The sequence below is a fragment of the Ahaetulla prasina genome, chromosome 1, assembly GCF_028640845.1.
Source record: "Ahaetulla prasina isolate Xishuangbanna chromosome 1, ASM2864084v1, whole genome shotgun sequence".
Classification (NCBI taxonomy): domain Eukaryota; kingdom Metazoa; phylum Chordata; class Lepidosauria; order Squamata; family Colubridae; genus Ahaetulla; species Ahaetulla prasina.
In genome coordinates this window covers 196,334,363-196,354,404 of record NC_080539.1, presented here as the reverse complement: position 1 = coordinate 196,354,404, position 20,042 = coordinate 196,334,363, and the positions used below count along the sequence as shown (strand labels likewise).

Genomic DNA, 20,042 nt, shown 5'->3' with positions numbered 1-20,042 from the left:
CGACCTCCCGAGAGCTGGCGGGGAAAAGCTCCCACTCCTCACCCTACCCACCCCAAAAAAAGCAGCCCTAGCAGTCAAGACGCCCAGCTAGAAAGAGGCCTCCGCGCCGGACTTGTTGCTTCTGCCAAGAGCCGGGCGTGGGCTGCAGCCGAGAAAGTCGGAGCCGGTCCGGTGCAGCAGGAAAGGACGGAGAAAGGCTTATGCAGCCTCTGCCGATCGCCGCGCCTTCGCTTTACCCCGTTGGATCCCGGCCGAGTTCTGAACGTGGACTGCGCGACGCTTCGCGGGCTCAGCAGCCCCCCCTCTCCCCACGCCTCCCCTCTCCCCCTCCCCTCTCGGTGTGTTTTGTTTAAATGAGAAACATAGAAGGGGCGGGCCCTGGGCGAGCGTGTAATCGGATAGCTCTGCCGTTCTGTCTGACATCCACATGCTGCTCTGCCTGAAAAGGCTGCGAGGAAGCCGAGGCGGAGGCAAAGAAAGGGAAGAGCTGCGAACCCCGCACCAGCGTCCGCACCGCTTCAGTCGAGACCCCACGCGTCGGAGGAGGAAGGCGGCGGCGGCGGCGGCGGCGATAGAGGAGTCGTTCGCGGCGCCGCATCCGGAAAACGCCTCTGGCGTGAAGCTGACCGGCAGCCGCCTGAGAGCGCGAACTGGCAGCGTGTTGGAGGGGGTGGTGGTGGGGGAAGCAGCCGGGCGCCGCGGGCTGGGAAATCACCGCCACCCTTCGCCGGGAGCGCCGTTCGTTGCGCTCTCGCTCTCCGCCTGCCAGGCTCTGGCGAGGACTGAGGAGGGGGGGGGGTGCGATGCCAAGGCGGCCCGTTTTTTTTAATTTAATTTTTTTTTTATTCCGGCGGGTTTGCGGAGAACCTCTCCGGTGATGCGGCGGTGAAGGCAACGCCGCTCTGAAGAACGGGGCTCTCTCGCGTGCTCTGGGGGTGCACGGTTCTTTTCCTACTCCGGGTGTCGCCGGCTGTGAGCGCCTCAGCAGGGCTGCCGGGCGCTTCTTCTTTTTTTTCTGCTGAACGTCAGGAGTTCCCTCCAGCTCGGGCGATTTTTTGGGGAAGTGGGTTTATTGCGGAGCCGAGCGGGTGGAAGCCCCGGAACGGATCTGAAACCTCGGCAGAGGAAATTCTGGGACCGAATCCGCGGCGTCTCGGAGACTTGCGAAAGAAAACCCCGCTTTCCCTGACCCAGCGCGGTTTTGGGAGGAATCGCTCTTTTTCCCATCAAGGGTTTCTCCATCCTCCCCCTAAAATGGATACAGTTCCTCTGCTCTGGGGATTTCTCCTCCTACGTTTGGCCGGATCGGGAGTTTTGGGGCAAGCAGCAGGTAAGACCTAAGGATCGCCGCTTCTATTTTAAAAGACACGTCCAGCCTGCCTCTGTCAAACAGTTTCTTTCAAGGGAGGTGGGGAAACGACCCATCCGGGGTTACTCAGCCAGATTCTGTAACTCTGCTCCTTTACTGAAAAACAACTTAAGCCCCACTTGAGTTGGTTGCAAAATGGATGATGACTTTGTAACAAACTGAAAAGTCTGGGGTTGTTTTTAGCTGTGCGTGTCACATATGGAATAAATCAAAGATCTAAACATACCACAAAGTCCCCCTTGCTATGTAATTTTTGTGGAGGCGGAGAGAAAATATAACTTCTCCAAATCTGTCCTGTCTTTAACATAAATCACTTCTAAATGTGAGGTACGTTTCGGATTTACATTTCTAAAATAAGAAAATTCCGACTGGGATGGTGCTGGAAGGGAGATTCCCTTCTAGAAATAGAAAAGTTTGCGTTTTTCCAAAGTGAGTGAGTGGCTTGGATTCGGGAAAGAACAGCCGACCGCATCTTTTCTGCTTAATATCTAAGAAATAGAGTAACCGAGGATGTCCTTTGCATAGATTCCTGCACGTGCACGCACGCGCATACAGGTGTACTTTCTTCCACGGGGAGAAATAACTTTTTACAATTTTGGCTGAAAACCCTTACAAAAGGGTTAGAAACTTTTCTGGATGAAATTTACGGGCCAAAAAGGGGTGCAAGGAAGAACCGAAGCAATCCATACGGCACATTTCGGGTCCCCCAGTCTATTTCAAAGCGCAGTGAATTGTTAAAAACTATCTATATTGCTCCTTTAAAACTCTTCCAGCCTTGTTACTGAAAGAAAAGGGGAGGCTGGAACTAATCTCTGATTACTGGCGAAGAGGGCGCGCTAAACCCACCCATCCGCCTTAATTATTCCTTTTGAGATATCAGGCGCTTCTTTCCTCTAAATTGGTTACTGAGCGGTCAGTGAAATCTCTGATAAGGCAGATCAGACCTATAAACAACAGAGTTGGGGAGGGGAAGAAGAGCCGAGAAACACCAGCTTCATCCAGCGGAGCACCTTAAGATAGTTTCGAAATAACAAGGGAGGCGGGAGGCGGCATCCTGAGCCTCTAGCGCGAAGCGAATACAAATTGTTCGCGGCGCGGTTCCAAGTCGATTCCAAAGAGAGGCTGATTCAATTCGAGGTCTGCTTGGGCGCCGCGCAATTCTGCGCACGGTTCCTGCACTAAAAAGTCTCCGGGAGTTACATAAATTGTCGACCGGCATGTAGGGGTGGGTGGCTTTCAAGTCCCAACGATCAGGTTAGAATCAGGTTATGGTAGGTTTTCCACGAAGATGGCTTCATTTGGTCGATGAAAGAAACCCGCCACTCGCTAGGCCTTAGCCGAGCGCCAGAATTTCTTTTGGCACGAAAGCTTTTCCCCAAGGATGGCAGAGCGCCTTGGCCACAGCCCAGAAAAACAGCCGAGCCACACCACAAAGTTCCCGCATCAAACCTCGGGACCTCTAAGTGGGTTTGAAACCCGGCTTTTTTTTCCTTCCGGCAACGAAACGTTGGAGGGATGCAGCGGGTGGGCGAGGACCAACTTCGGGCGGGCTGCAAGGCAGGGGGGCAGCCAGGCGAGACCTCGAAATGCTGATCCAAACGAACCCGCCAGAGAAAGGATCGCTAACGTAAGGAACGTAAGAGTGATGGGCGGGAGGGTCGCCTCCTTTTTAACGTTCAGCTTATTTTGCTCCCTCCCGACCTCCTCTCCTGGGTGGACGTAACGACAGAACTGTAATTCTCGCGCCTGTTCACCGGGAGGAGGCAGAGGCAGAGCCTTTGAGAGCCCCATTGCAAAAGGTGGCACTGGATACATTCCCCGGGTCTCGCCGGGGCGGCGCTCCACGCAGAGTCCAGGGCGTGCTAAGCGCCGCCACCGCTCTCGCTTTTGGCGACGACGAGCCTTGCGGCAGCGCCCGCCACCCCTCCGAGGCGACGGACAGAGAAATGCCTCGCGTCCGGCCAGACTGCCGCGCCTCCGCCAGTCTCGCCCGCTTTTGCGGACCTTTGGCGCTGCTCCTCCACACACACACACACACACACACACCCTATTTAAACAGGCTTAGAAATCCCCGGCTTAGAAATCCCCTCGGGAGTCCGCGCGGCATCCGTGAGTCCCGTCCTACGGCAATCTTCCCCGAGGTCAGTTGGGCCAGGCGGTGCCTTCGCTTTGGGCGGCCTGAGGTTTGCACCCGAGTTTCCCGCTGAAGTCCGACCGAGAGGGCTTGCGAGGGCCGTCCCGTCACCCGGCCTGGACTGCCATGTTTTCCTCGAACGAGCCTCTCCACCCTTGTGCACCTGGCTATTGGATGCCGCAGAGCTCTTTAGAGGAAAGAAGCCGCCAAGGGTGGGTTGGGCTGAGCGGATCAGAAGACCCACAACTATTAGGCAAGGCGGGTGCGGGGCAAAGATTTGCTGAAGTGCGCTAATGCTGGCCCAGGTTGCGCTGTCTGACTCCCCCTTGCTTCCAAAAGGGACTACCGGGCTACCCACTCTGGAAGCTGCAGCTTATGGAAATACCCTCCCGCCCCCGCCTGGGAAAATCCGAAGTGGCCGGTGAGATGCAAGGCAAACCCTTTCAGTTCTGAATCAGGGGTGCTGGTCACCTTTTTTCTGCCCATGATAAAAAATCAAGGGGGATTTCCTCAAATGAAGGAACAAGGAAATAGTCCCTGAGTTTCTGCTAAGTTATGCTTCGAATAAGAAAAAAAAAAAAAGGCAAGTGGAGCATTCCTATCTGTTAGATGAGCCCTTAAGCCTAAAGGGTTGGAAACCCTGGGATGAGGGTGAATAATGCCTGACAGCCCTTTTTCTGCTAGAGGAGCCTGGAAGGGGCCCTTTTCCTTGCAGCCCTGAGCAGACTATAGCTCTCTCAGCTGCAGAGGTTGAAGAATCTCCCCAGAGGAAGTTCTTCCCCCTTAGCCCAGCCTGGTGATTTCAGGGAAATCAGCAATGTGATTGGAGTAATGGAGGGGATAAGGGGGAGAAAGGGTGATGAATGTGTCGTAAATACTGGCTTGTTTCTGAATTCTTGGCACTGGTGCCTTGCTGCAGAGGGTGGCTTCCCTTGAAGGCTGCAGTAGCCCTGTGTTGACAGCAGGCTGGGTTTTTAAAATCTCATCTTGCCCGAGGTTGAGGCCATAGGAACTGGGCATTGACAGATGTGTGTTACTGGTCTAGGTTTGCAGAGAATGCTCCTCTCATCTCTGCCCTTCTGTAAGCCCTGGGCATCCGTGGAGGCTGAACAGCCTTTTCACTTCCAGGGCTTGGCCATCCTGGCAGCCATTCAGGCAGGGAGAACTGAAATTCACAAAATAATGTATATTGCCTCCTTTGAAGAAAAAAACCCCATGCCCCAATTAATTGAACAAATGATGATTGTGCTGGGATATACATGGGGGGGGGATTTTTAATTTGAATCCATATTGCTAAATTGGAAATAAAAAGTCTTTCCCAACCATCAGAAGTTTCTCTTTGGGGAATGAAGGGTGGGTAGGCTTGTTTACTGATCTTATCAGAAAGAATTTATTCCAAAAGCCCTTCTTCCCTCCCCCCCCCCCATAGCATCGGCATATAGAGTGCTGTGGATGGGGAAGGAGTGGAGATTTAGCAGGTGGGGATGGGCAAAAGTAGCTTTTGGGTCCCTCTCAGCTGTTAGGGTTCTGTGAATAAGGAGCTCTTCCATTTTCCTCTGCAGCTGTTGTCTTCTGAAAGTCCCTGCTTGTGCATTTGCAGGATTTGCTGGAAGAACTGCAGATGTAGGAATTCTGTTGTCCCACCCCCCACCTGCAATTTGATGATTTAAATTTTCTGGGGACTAGGAGGAGTTGTCCATATTGTTAAATCCCAATCAGAACTTGATGGAAACCAAATGGTATTGTTAACAGGTTTAGAAGAAGTAAAAGCCTTGGACTTTTGCCAGTGGGACTGGTGAAACGGTCACTAACACTGCTTTTCAGTGCTGCTTGTTGGTTACAATATGGCAGCTCAGGAGGGAGATGCATTGGAAACTCCTCTTTGCCCAATCCCTACAGGCATCCTTTTGCAAACTGAGGGAAGAAGATGAGAGACTGTCTCTGCTTGTAGGGAGAATCATCTCTTTTGCCCCTTGGCATTGATTTGCAATTAAGAGATGTAATTTTCTTACTATTTTTTTTTTTTTGCAGGGTTTGACATTTTGAGTAAGATGCATTGTGGGGTTCCTTGCAAAGCCTTTGGACATTTTTAGAATATTGGAAAACTTTTTCTGATATGATCAAGGTGAAGGACTATGTTACATGTTATGTTAGCAATCAAGCAGTATATTGGTGTAGGAATCTAGACATTGTCTAGAATCTAGACATAAGGGCCGTGGTAGCTCAGGCTGTAAGAAGCCTGTTATTAAAACACAGCAGCCTGCAATTACTGCAGGTTCAAGCCCCACCAGGCCCAAGGTTGACTCAGCCTTCCATCCTTTATAAGGTAGGTAAAATGAGGACCCAGATTGTTGGGGTGGGCAATAAGTTGACTTTGTAAATATACAAATAGAATGAGACTATTGCCTTACACACTGTAAGCCGCCCTGAGTCTTCGGAGAAGGGCGGGATATAAATGTAAATAAAAAAAAAATTGTGGAAACTCACCTTGAACTGTGAGTTGGGTGACAAATAAATTTGATAAGTAAACAAAACATAGTCTTTGAAGCTAGTTTCAGCAGACTATGGTTAAACAAGCTTACTATAAAATTTAAACTAAGCAAGTGTCTAGTTTTCACAGAATTTAAAAGATTTCCAAAAACTGAGAATTACAGGTAGGTAGAGTGGAGAATGTCTCCCTCATATTTTATTAGCTTTCTGTTTTGTAAATCTTAAAACTATCAGGATTTTTCAAGGACTTACACTGCATTAACTTTGCTGCTGCTGTAAGAATAAGACTACTGTAAAATGTGTTTAGCATGTCCAGCTGCAGTTTAGCATTTGCTGTGTTCAAGAAAATGATACACAAGTGGCATTAATTATGGGTAACCATGAAATGCAAGGTAGCTGTAGCATTTATGATGCATTTCTTTCCATTATGGGCTTCTGTGCTGCTAAATTGTAAGCCCGCCAATTTAAGGATAAATAAGAGATATACAGAAATTTTGGTATATATTCTATGGGGGGGCGGAGAGAAGTTGGGGAATGTAGAAGGAGATCTTTCATCTGGGGACTTCAACCACTCTCGGCTCTTGTCACCCTCAGGAGCAATTTCAGTTGCAAATGAACCTCTGCCTGTTGTTGCTTTTCCCAATGAGGAGGAAATTGTGGCTAATGCTTCATTTCAGCTGATTGATTTCTCCTTAATACCGACATAAAGTTAATAGAGGAGAGCAGAGCTGTGATTAAGCTATATAGCCCCAATTGCTTGACTTGGTTTGATTGAATCTCTTTTCTTTACAAATATAATCAAATAAATCTGATGCTCCTTTTGGAAGAAGAAAGCTGTTTAATGGTAAAGAAGAGGATAAGAGGGCAACTTGCAGGCCAAGCTGGTTTTAATTCTACAGACTTTGATACAGCCACATCAATGTAGATGAGTTAGGAAGTTATTCCCTAAGGGAGCATAGTCAAAATAATTCAACAAGGGTGAGAATCATTGCTTAATACTCTATAATCACTCCTCAGTATTTCCATGAACGAAGTGAGGATTCAAAGACTGATTTCCTAGCAATATGAAACACTAGTTGTGCATACAGAATTGGGTATGAGAGTGGGAATTTTTACAGGTTAGCTAACTTTCTCTACAGTTAGTACAGAAGGAAGGCACAGCAAGAACATAGTGTATCTGCCTAAGTAAAGTTGACTACTTAAAATGTTGTATCTTCCTTACCCAAAAGAAATAGGAGTAAGATTTGAGTTTTGCATTCCGTCTCTTACACAAGTAGTCCACATTTTTCTTATGCCCTAATCTTAACCCAGATTACTTCTCAGAGGGAGGAGGGGGTGAGTGAATCTTCTTTCCAGAGCCATTTAATCCTTGCCCTTTGGGCTCATTCCTCCAATTAGTTCTTGTAATAGGGAGGACATCTGCTGGTTTAGGGCATCAGGTACAGGCTATGAGAAACTCATATGCTGCACTCAATAGGGTAACTTTGCTGGCAGGATTTATGGGGTGACAGTTCAATCCTTTAGTTTCTAAACTTGAGAGGGGACTGCCAATCTTCTGAAGATCAAAACTCCGCATAACGAAAAAGACTGGGGTTTTTTTGGCTTTTATTTACTTAGGCAATGAATTTTTCAAAGCCTTTCAATGCCTTTCAATGCCTTTCAAAGCAGTTTACGGGTAGGACTCTTGCACTTTGCTATCAGTAAAACAAGCCCATTAAATCAATTTTAGACAAACAATGAACCAGCTTTAATCAAATGCAATTAAAAAAACCCATGCCAATTCCAAAACATTATTTAATCAACTCAATTACTAAATATGATAAAATTGATGATGGAAATCCAAACAATAGAAACGGGAAGAAGCAGGGCTGCTGGAGGAAATATTCAAGTTCTGTCTTGGTCTGATTCTAATGCAGCTTCCTTTGTCCAAATATATCCCTTTATTTCATTTTGTTTGATTATTTGTTTTTCTGAATAACTGCCCTATATTGGCCAAAAATCCATAGTAAGGCAGCTGACCTTGAAAAAGGCTAAATAGGATTGGGGCTGGTTAATATTTGGACGGGACGTTACTAGGAAATTTCTGGGCTCTACTAGACTGTGTTTTTATATACTAAAACATCTCCAAAAGAAAGTATTGACAAACCACTCTCATATGGTTGCCAAGTAAGTATCTATGGAATCTCCAGGTTGAGCTTCACCGAGAAAGTTTTTATCTTCCCCTAAGGAGGTTCAGGCTTGGGAATTTCTAAGCCAGGGTGGTTAACAATCCAGCTATAAGGGAGACCCAGGTGACAAGACTCCCTCACCCCCTATTTTCTCTTAGAAGGAAAATGTTGTGGGTGGTGGTTTGAGTTGTAACAGCTTAGAGTTTTAAGTGCACTTATGAAAATTCCCCAGGCATGCATATGATTGTGGGGACAGAAGAAACATTGTACCAGGGACTCTTCCAAAGTTTGTTAGGAAGAAGAATAAACAAATAATTAGCCTTTATCATTATGGCAATGTAAAATGTTTAGCCATTAAAGTGAAACTGGTATTCACACTTGAGATCTACGCATCCTTTGGTTGAAAACAGTAAAGGGATAATTGACTAGATGGGGTGTATGTATGTATGTATGTATGTATGTATGTATGTATGTATGCATGCTATGTATGTATGCGTGCGTATATGTGTGTGTGTGTGTAGGTCTTGGCATATTCGGGTCTTTTCCTGTGTAAGGTTGAGAGTATCTTGGCGACGTTTCGATGAGGTCTCACTCATCATCTTCAGGCTGGTGCTTTCGGCTTTGAGCTTCTGTGGGCAAAGTGTGGTTGGAGCTGCTGTCTCTCTATAAATACTGGTGGGGAGGTGGGGAGTGTTGTGAGTGGGTTGGTTGGCTGTGTGGTTGCATCTTGATTGGTAGATGGAGTGGGTGTTTGCAGATTGATCAGCTGCCTCACAGCAGCCTGTGTGGGTGTGGTCCTAGTCTTTTGTTCCTGAGCTTTGGTGTTGTGGCCTCTGGAGTTCTGTGATGTGATGTCTTGAGCAGATGGCTGTGATGCAGCATTCCAGGCCCTGGCCTGGCTCCAAGTCCGAAGTCTTGTCATGTGTTCCTGATGTATGTCAGCTTGCTTTGTGTGGGGATTGGAGGGAGGTGCAGCAGCCAGTGGTGCCAGCATGGTCTGGCTTCTAGATGGTGGTTTTGTTTTGTCTGTGGGATGGGTGTGGGTTTGAATCTGGTGAGGATGATCGGTTGTGGCATTGTGTGTTATCCTGGGTCCGGTATCAATTTTCGTGGCTGGGACTCGTTTGTTGACTAAGGCCAGTTTCCAGATGTCTGGTAGGCGGGAGGTGTCATCCCATTTGATCATGTTGTGGGTGTGTTTTTCTATTTTGATGGCTTCCATAATTATTCTCTTGTTATAGTGTTCAGTTTTGGAGATTAATTTGGTTCCTTCAAAATCAATTTCATGTCCTGTGGTTTTAAGGTGCTGGAAAAGGGAGGAGGTTTTTTCTTCTTTTCTGACTGCGTTCTTGTGTTCTGCGATGCGTGCATTTATTCTCCTATATAGAAAAGAATGTTCGGGTCTTTTCCCATGCACTTTCCCGTGTACACAGGAAAAGACCCGAACATACCAAAACCTGCATGTGTGTATATATATATATATATATATATATATATATATATATATATATATATATATATATATATATATATATATATATATATATATATATATATATATATATAGGTCTTTGGTTGTTCGGGTTTTCTCCCGTGTAAAATTGGAAGTGTCTTGGCGATATATATATGTGCAGGTTTTGGTATGTTCGGGTCTTTTCCCACGTAAGATTAAGAACAAAGCCAAAGCCTGAAGATGATGAGTGAGATCTCATTGAAACGTTGCCTAAATGCTTCCAATCTTACATGGGAAAAGATCCGAACATACCAAAACCTGCATACATATACCCGTGAAAACCTACGAAAACAAATATATATATATATATATTAAGGGATGCGGTGGCTCAGGGGCTAGGACGTTGAGCTTGTCGATCGAAAGGTCAGCAGCTCAGCGGTTTGAATCCCTAGTGCTGTCGTGTAACGGGGTGAGCTCCTGTTACTTGTCCCAGCTTCTGCCAACCTAGCAGTTTCAAAAGCACCTAAAAATGTAAGTAGAAAAAATAGGGACCACCTTTGGTGGGAAGGTAACAGCGTTCCGTGTGCCTTTGGCATTGAGTCATGCCGGCCACATGACCACGGAGACGTCTTCAGACAGTGCTGGCTCTTCGGCTTTGAAACGGAGATGAGCACCGCCCACTAGAGTCGGGAATGACTAGCACGTATGTGCGAGGGGAACCTTTACCTTTACATACATACACACACCCACACACACACCCACACACATATATATACACTTGAGTTGTTCTACTAAGTAAAAAAGGTCAGTTAAGGCCAGGTTTGCTAGGATTATCTAATAGTGATGATGCCATTTGTAAAAATGCAATCTCAGCATCAAAGATACAACCCCCTTTCTTCTGTGTGGGCTTTTTCTGTTAATTGATTATGTTCAGTATTTTATTAGTCACATTGAAGCACAAAAGCAGTCATGTTGATCCACAAGGGAGAAAGAAAAAACAACAAATCCATACTGAGACCCTCTTCACCAGAGCAATTGAAGATTTATACCATCTTTCCTGATGAAGGCTTCTTGGAAATTTGAAAGCTTGCAACTTTCTGTCAATCATCCTCTGACCTAATAAAAACATTATCTCAAAATGAGTTAAGAAATAGTGCCTGCAGAAAGCTGTCTAGAAAAGCAAAATGGCTTAGTAGTGATTCAAATCAAGGAGCCAGGCTCTATGTGTGTGAAGGCAAACAGAACTCCTCATTTGGAAAAAGCTCTACAGTCACTAGATGCTGTGCAGGAAAATTCCTTCCTTCCTTCCTTCCCTCCCTCCCTCCCTCGGTATCCTTGGAATTCTCAAAATAATTCAGTGGTGGGGTTTTTTTTGGTGAAACATATTAATTATTCATCTTCAAAATGCATTTCCATTCTGGCTGAAAAGGGTAGACTTTCTACTCTTCCAATCAGCAAGAAATTCAGGACACATGAATTTGGGCATGCAGTGTTGTTTTTGAAGAAGCCTATGACCAAAAGGACTACTAGGGGTGTGAATGAATTGCTGACTTCTCTTCCTCTGCAGCCCCATGGAAACACAGTTGGTGGACAAGAAACAGAATAGTAATAGCAATAAGACTTATATGCCGCTTTACAGCCCTTTCTAAGCAGTTTATAGAGTCAGCCTATTGCCCCCAACAATCTGGGTCCTCATTTTACCAACCTTGGAAGGATGGAAGGCTGAGTCAACCTTGAGTAGGTCAGAATCAAACTCCTGGCAGTGGAATGCAGAGTAAGCCTGCAATACTGCATTCTTACCACAGAACCATCATGGCTCTGATAACATGCGTTCTCTTCCAGCATCCACCCTCACCTTCATGAAGTTCCTTATGAAAGTTATGAAAGATGGCTTTTTGTTGTTTTTGTTAAAGGAAGTTCAGGGAGGGTACTGCACAGTAATTTTTCAACCAGGCACAACCTAAGTCCACAGGCATGTTGCGTCAATAGTGCTGCATAGTAAGTGCCTACTCGGTAATTGGTTTTGTGGGTCTTTTAAATTCAAGATCTAGAAGTGCAGGGATTTTCCCAAGGAGCTAGTTACGGTAAACGTAACTATAGGAATCTGGAGGCTTGATTAGTCTCTGTTGACTGAGAGATGACTGTTCCTACACAGTCCTTTCTCAGGAGTCTTGAGCTGGTCTCTGGGGGGGAGCAAGGAAGGAAGGAAACCAATAATGAGTAGCCAGGATTCCTGTGAATCACTATGGACAGCAGGAATCAAGAATGAGTTTGCTGTAAACTAATGCTAAGAAAGAAAAGTTGTGCTTAAAATAGGGTGATACGTGGGCAATTGTGTTAATAATCTCCATGAGATTGAGTAGACTTTTCCAGACTGTTCCAGCATAGGAATGAGTATCTGATAAATTATATGTGGCCCTTAGGTGATTTTTTTACCTATTGTCCCCATCCCCCTCTTCATTTGCCAGCTGTTTTCCACTGCCCCTCCCTCCCTCCCTCCCTCCCTCCTATTTGGAACTACCTGTCTGAAAAGATTTGAGCTATATAAAAAAAGCTTCTACTAAAAAGTGTCTGCCGTGGTGTTAGTTAAGACTTATGGATGAACTTTACATAACCTTGAAGTTAAAAAAATCTAATGGAATTTATCCATTTGCTTTTTAAATTGCACTATGTTCAACTTTTCTTTGTCCTCCTGCATCATGGAATGGGCTGAGTGTTTGATTTCTTTTGTCAATATGTACAACTGGTTTGGAATACCGGACACCATGACACAAATATGTAGACATGATCTGATTTTATCCAGAAGACTTGGAGACATCTGGAGGACTTATTTGGACTTATTTGGACTTATTTAATTTATTACCTATTACATTTTTAATCTGGGTCTTCTGCTGCCCCCCACCCCCCGGATCGTGTTTTATCACTGTCCACTTTTTCTCCTGTTATTTTAAAAGTAAATGAGGCCCTTGTTATTTTTTTCTACGTTCTTAAACAATTGATTGCATTGATTTTAGATCTATAAACTGATCCATCTGCTTTGGGGCTATAAATGTATATCTAATGAGAGAGCCAGCTTAGTCTAATGGTTAAGGCACCAGGCTAGAAACTGGGAGACTGTGAGTTCTAGTTCCCCCTTAATCATGAAAGCCAGCTGAGTGACCTTGGGCCAGTCACTCACTTTCAGCTCAATTCACCTCACAGGGTTGTTGTTCTAGGGAAAACTGGAGGAAGAAGGAGCATTAGATACGTTTGCTGCCTTAAATTGTTTATAAAAAAAAATGGAATGCAAGGTAGGATTCTTATAATTTCTCTCAATCCATTACCTCCATTATACGTAAAACGTGTGTAATGTTCAGGGCCATATTTTGGGGGGAATCTACTAGCAATTGTACCAGCAATCTTATTACTTGCCAAAATAATTCATTTTATGCAAAGTGCATTCTCCTTGTATATACATATTTCTCTTTGAAATACAATCTGCATTTCTTAACTATTTTTGTTGCTTTATCTCCTGAGAAATCCCAAGTTTAAAAATAGATTGTGATGACAACATTTTGCAAAAAAGCACACTGCCAAAACTTCCCTGTAAGGCTGATAACCAGGCAATGAGCTCCTTTTGCCATAGCAGATGGCACTACCTAGTTGACTGGGCCTAATCTGAAAAAATGAAGTGGGGTCAGACCTGATTATCCCAGACCTGGATGGGAGTCTACCAAGAAATTTCCAGACTGTAGATTAGCCTAAAGTGAAAAAAAAAATCCAAAAGTAGAGAATGACAAACTATTATTATTGCCAAGAAATCTGCACAGCAGCATTCATATAGTCACTAGAGATGAGCATCTCTTTAGATTCAAAGACAAAATGTGCTTAGGGAACACATAGCCCCTGTCTGCAGTTACTTAAAGCAACTGTGTCCTTTCCTGGGATCGCACAACTGCACAGCATACATTTGGTTTAAGGAGTTGCAGACACATGGGTACCCATGCTTGCATCAAAGCACCTTTTAGCTTTGAATCCAAAGTTCTTTCACAGCTCTAGTAGTCTTCAAGTTTGACTGGAAAGAGGCTTTACCTTTTACCTCCTGAGTTTAAAGTAGACATTTCAGCAAAGTTTCTTGTCTTGCTCCCCAATAATGCAGAAATAATCATGATGGCTTTCCCCCTCCATAGATAACAAATGGGGCTTTCAGTTGGAGAAATTGAGAAGATGTTGACAAAAGAAGGGGCAAGAGTTGAGAAGCTGTTAATAAACAAACCTGAAAGATCAAATAATGTGTATACAGAAGTAAACTTTCTACTAGCTTACTCAGCTGGAGTCTCTTCTCCCTCCAACCTGATGTGTTATAGTTAAGCAACACTTATAAGCATAACACTTTATTGCATGAAAGGCTCAGTATATTTTACAAGAGCAAATGTAAGCATTCCCAACAAATCTACTTTAAGTTGCTTTCTTTGCCAAGCACCACTCCCTCATTATGGCACTAAGAAAATAGGGACATTTAAATAAATAGGAAACCAAAAGGAAAGAGTTTTTGTTTCCTTTACTGTCAACACATTCCTTGTAACAGGAAATTGGAAGAGCAATTTATTTATTAGAAAGTAGTGTTGAAACAAAAGGGTGGGTTTCAGTATGGTACAAAGCCGTGGTTGGTTGGTATTTTTAATTATTATTATTTATATCCTGCCTTATACCTCTGAGAGATTACTCAATGTCCATGTTGATCCCCCCAGATTTTATCCTTGCAACATCTCTGAAATCGGTTGAGAAACTGATTGATCTAAAGTCAGAGATTCCCCAGTTCTAGTCCAGCATCTGACCACTGTATTACAGAGTTGAAAAAGTCAGAGTGGTTGAATTGCCAAATAACACTAAGCCAGAAACCACACGGCTTGGGTTCAAAGAAATTTTTCTAAACCAAAACAGAAGAAGCCACATTATGACTTACTGTGTGTGATTGTATTTTGTGACCTCCTTCTAAAAAGTATTTTTGATGAAGATACCATGGCAGTTTCACAGCGTGAATCCAAGTACTGTTACTGAGAAACAGATTTCACTAAGTTCAATTGAGCTCATGCTAGTAACTTTTTCTCAAATATAACCGAGGCCCAAACGGTATGATGTGAAAAAAATTGTGTTGCCATGATGTACAGATTCTCTTGAGCTTTAGATGCTTGTAGTAAAGTATCTTATTGTTGCTGCTGTAGTCCAATCAATGTACTGCAACAAAGTAGACTTGGATTAGAATAATCTTCATTCAGACACTGGGTGTAATAGTATCCCCAGCCCCCCCCCCCACAAGTTCCTCTAAAGGTGTAGTTAAGCCAGGTTATGGCTGTGATAGTAAGTCATCTATCTTCCCGACTATTTATGTTTAGTATTCAAGAACCAAAGTGTATCTGACTCTTCCAGTAACATTTTTATGTCCAGTCTTAATTTCCCCCCCAGTTGTGTAGACATTCTAGACCTGTGATGGTGAACCTATAGCACATGTGGCACGTTGTTGCCCTAGTTCAGGTCTGCCACGCATGTGCGCGTGCCTCCCGCCAGCCAGCTGGTCTTCAGTTCTCTCCCGCATATATTTGGGGGGCAGGGCACTGTGGGGGGGCCAGGATGCATGCAGGGACAAGGTGCACGGGGGTGCGCACACACATGCACGGGGTGGGGCATGTGTGGGGGCACACACACATGCACGTGGGACAGGGTACATGCAGGGGGCCATGCATCCATGCACAGGGATGGGGCACATGCACGTGGCCTGTGCATGCATTGCATTTAGGGGGATCGGGTGCATGCACGTGCTTTGGGCACTCAGTCTGAAAAAGGTTAGCCATCACTGTTCTAGACAATAATGCCTCTAGTTTTTGGTCACTGTTGTGTCATGCTTTCTGAAGAACTACTGTTTTGTTTTGTTCCTGTGCTATGTTTGAATGACATATTTGAATCAATGCTATCTGTTTGGTTCTGAATATATAGGAATTGAGTTCATCTTTCCCCATTGGAAGATTCAGTTCTATAAGGCAGAGTAGCAACTGCCTTCAAAATGTGGCAATGTTCTGTGTTCAGCTTATATGAGGTGTTGCTTTGAACATCTATGGAGGCACGGCTCCGTAGTTGGCTGTGTAAAAGAGCAAAGCTTACACGGCTCATAGATTTTCACTGGCTAGCCTGTTTCTTATAAAGGGAAAAGGAAACTTGCTAGGTGACGGGTGCCGCCTTGCAAGACAATAATAGAGCAGTCTGAAGAGATAAAAGGAGGTGGGGGAGAAAGCTCTGACTGGCTTGTTGCTCTCTTCTTACAAATGTTTATCAGGATAAGCAATTCAAATCTTTAGCTGTGAGACATCCAGGGTTGAATAATCTATGTATGATCCCTGGTATGTGCAAATGGCTCTTTGCCTTTCTTCCCAAATATGCCACATTAAGTCCATGCCAATCACCTCTTGTTTGACAAAGATACAGACTTAAGGGTGGATTTGGTTAATTCACCTGTAATTTTATTTGTATTGGTCAGGCTCTGTCTTCAGAGAAATGAGTGTGATACGGGAGATCCAATAATGTGACTTCAGTACCTAATCTAGCAAGAGATAAAGATAAATTGTGACAAGGAGGAAGCCCTGACTTCCCCACAGATGGCTCTGGTAATTAACAAAGCAGGGCAAAAACACATGTTAGATGTAGATAAATTTATGCCAGGATCTGGTATGTTCATCCATAATGAAAGCCTGTTTCAGTTCCCCAAAGGGATGTCAAATGTGAAAATGGAAGAGTTTTAAATAGAAAATAGTCTGGTGCTCTACATAGAGTGAAAAAGCCTTCTGTAATTCAGATACATTTCCTAAAACTGGAAGGGGTGAACAGAGCAGTTGCCAGCATGTATGTAGCCATGCGGTGTTGAGAAGACAGTTTAGGGCAGTGAATAGGAGACCAAGGATAAATCAGATGCTTGGACTAGCAGCTATTTTAATCTCCCTTGACTAGCTATAAAAGGGAGTCAAAACAAATAAATCCAATTTTGGATGGCCATGCTACATAGCAATTCAAATATTGTTTGTGCAACTTGGAGCAATGTGTGCTCATAAAGACCTTGAAATGCTTTGCTAAAAGCTAACATTTGTAGAAATGACTTCAGTAAATCTAGCAAAAAAAAAAAAATTGCAATGGGGAAATGCAAGCCTGCAGCAAATATTTGGTAGCTGCTAACTGGTTTCTTTGGCTGAGTTAAAGTTTTTCTTGGAAATGAGGGTTTTGAAAAAGAACTGGATGATTGTCAAAAGCATTTTTGAAAAATGTATGCTTGCTTTTAATTAAGAATGCTATTTTGCCTTATTTGGTCATTTATACAATTCACTGGTAACTTTTAAAGCCTAGAGCCCTGAGATTGGCCATAGCAAGTATATATTGCTTTCTAAGAGAAATTATCTAGGCCATGTTTTGGAAAGGCTTAATTGTATTTTATGTTTGGCCTTGTTGTCCTCCTTACTTTAGGAAGCCTGACTTGAACAGTTTCTAAAGCAGAGGTAATCCTTATGATTTATATTGATATTGATTGTTCCTGATTGCTTATTTGTACCCTATGCTTATCATTAAGTGCTGTATCATTAAGTGTTAAATTGTACCCTATGACCATCATTTGTGTTGTAGCTTGAGGAAGGTATCTTTTCTTTTATGTACATTGAGAGCTTATGCACCAAGACAAATTCCTTGTGTGTCCAATCACACTTGGCCAATAAAAATTCTATTCTATTCTTCTATTCTTCTTCTTCAAACTTGGCAGCTTTAAGACTTTTGGACTTCAGCTCCCAGAATTCTCCAGCTGCTGGCTGGAGAATTCTGGGAGTCGAAGTCCACAAGTCTTAAAACTGCCAGGTTTGAAGACCTCTGTTCTAAAGGATTGGCTGACGTGGAGTAGCTCCATTTAACTGCTATTTGCAGTGTTGTCTTTAACAAGATTCGTGTCTATTCTGTAATAAGATGTAAACACTTGTAAAACTCATTGATTTCAGCAAGAGAGAGTTCACTACACTATTTAAACTGCTCCATTTGAAATCAGTGGATTTAAAAAGCTGGGTTTACATAAGTGAAAATTGTGGAGGAAGAAGTGTATCTACATGTTTCTAAGGAAGTTATATTTTCTGAACCTTTTTCATATTTGACAAATGGGTGACTTAAAAAAAGAGAGGGAGTGGCTATAAGGCAGCTTCCTTTGTTAAGTAGATCATTGGTTCCTTGAGTATTTGATAAAGATTTAAAATGGAGGAAATATTTAGAAATATTGCTCTAAAACAGTATATATAACTTTAGAAGAATTCTCACTGGCAAACTCAATGGGGAGCCTCTATTTTTTAGATCAATATATATAGAAGTGCATATGTAAGGAAAAAGAACCAGTTCCAAACTATCAGTAATTGTGTGGTAGACAATATAAAACAGTTATCACATATTTTATTTGTTTTTTTCCATTTGTAAATACTGGCTATAAATTTGCAGGCAGAATACAAAGCTTTGTATCACACTTCCCAGTGGCCGCTTTATTTATCAATATGACTTAGTTTTTACAAACTCTAGTCTGCAGATGAATGGCTAAGTCTTTTGGTGTGGTTAGAGGTGGATTGAACTGAAATGGAAAAAAATGAAAAGATAAATGATAATTTTGACCAAAAATATGGACATGCTCCTATAGATGAACATAGTGGAACATTTAAAAAAGGAATCTACAATTTCAGAACAAGTGGAATAGTTTTATTTATTAATGACTAAAGTTTAAATTGACCTTAGAAAACATGTTCAGATACTGTGATGTGTGTATACCTACAAAGATCGGAATCATGCAAGCTGTGGTATTCCCTGTGATACTCTATGGAAGTGAAAGATGGATTTTGAAGAAACAAGATAGGAAGAGTATTACGTTTTTGAATTTTTGGTGTTGGAGATGGCTTCTGAGAAGTGCCATGGACAGCCATGAAAACAAATTGCTGGATCATCAAACAAATCAATCCAGAACTCTCACTCAAGGCAAAAATGTCCATCTCAAATTATCCTATTTTGTGGAACATTATGGAAAAGCTCCAATGCTGGGAGAGGGGGAAGGAAAGAAAATTAGAGGGCAACCAGCAACAAGGTGGATAGACTTAGTTACAATAGTGATGAGTGCACTGTTGGAAGAGCTGAAGAACCAGGTTAGGGAAAGGTCATCATGGAGAGAATCAATGTGGTTGCTAAGAGTAGAGAGCAACTTGATGGCACATAATAAATCATTTTTAAAAAGCAATTAATCTGGCTTTCAGGGAATCTGAGTATTTCTTAGTTTCTTTCAGTCATTTTTTCCAAAGCAGATTGTAGCAAAATGCTAGTAGGCAGTGGTGAGGCCCCTCCTTAAGAAGCCTTCCCTGGACCCGGCTATTTTGGCTAATTATCGTCCAGTCTCCAATCTTCGCTTTCTGGCGAAGGTTGTAGAGAGTGTGGTGGCTTGGCAACTCCCCCAGTACCTGGAGGAAACTGTTTATCTAGACCCGTGCCAGTCCGGCTTCAGGCCTGGGTACAGCACAGAGACGGCTTTGGTCGCGTTGGTTGATGATCTCTGGAGGGCACGGGACAGAGGTTGCTCCTCTTTTCTTGTCCTGTTAGATCTATCAGCGGCGTTCGATACCATCGACCATGGTATCTTGCTGCGGCGGTTGGAGGGCTTGGGGGTGGGAGGCACCGTTTTACGGTGGTTCTCCTCCTACCTCTCCGACCGCTCGCAGACGGTGTTGACGGGGGCAGAGATCGACCCCTAGGCAACTCACTTGTGGGGTGCCACAGGGGTCGATTCTCTCACCCCTCTTGTTCAACATCTATATGAAGCCACTGAGAGAGATCATCCATGGTTTCGGGGTGAGCTGTCAGCTGTATGCTGACGATACTCAGTTGTACATCTCCACCCCGAACCACCCCAATGAAGCCGTCGATGTGATGACTCGGGTCTGGATGGGGACAAACAGGCTCCGACTCAACCCATCCAAGACGGAGTGGCTGTGGATGCCGGCGTCCCGGCACAGTCAGCTTACCCCATTGCTGACTGTGGGGGGCAAATCGTTAGCCCCCAGGGAATCGGTGCGCAATTTAGGCATTCTCCTGGATGCACGGCTGTCTTTAGAAGACCATTTGACAGCCGTCGCCAGGGGAGCTTTTCATCAGGTTTGCCTGATTCGCCAATTGCGCCCTTTCCTGGACCGGGACGCGTTATGCACGGTCACTCATGCCCTCGTCACTTCCCGTCTGGATTACCGCAATGCTCTCTACATGGGGCTCCCCTTGAGGAGCACCCGGAGGCTCCAACTGGTGCAGAATGTGCCCGCGCGGGGATTGAGGGAGCTCCTCGTAGCTCCCATGTAACACCTCTCCTGCGCAGGCTGCATTGGTTGCCGGTGGTCTTCCGGGTGCGCTTCA

The 20,042-nt window shown here is 44.1% G+C and overlaps 1 protein-coding gene across 4 annotated transcripts in view; it reads left to right on the top strand.

Annotated features, from left to right (window-relative positions):
• The first annotated feature begins 428 nt into the window (after positions 1-428).
• Positions 429-20,042, top strand: part of NRP2 (neuropilin 2) — a 211,765-nt gene continuing 192,151 nt past the window's right edge. For all 4 annotated transcript variants that reach the window (XM_058186640.1, XM_058186632.1, XM_058186658.1 and 1 more), the window contains exon 1: positions 429-1,330. In XM_058186640.1, the coding sequence (XP_058042623.1) occupies positions 1,255-1,330 (76 nt within the window). In that variant the 5' untranslated portion in view covers positions 429-1,254. The remainder of the gene's footprint in view (positions 1,331-20,042) is intronic.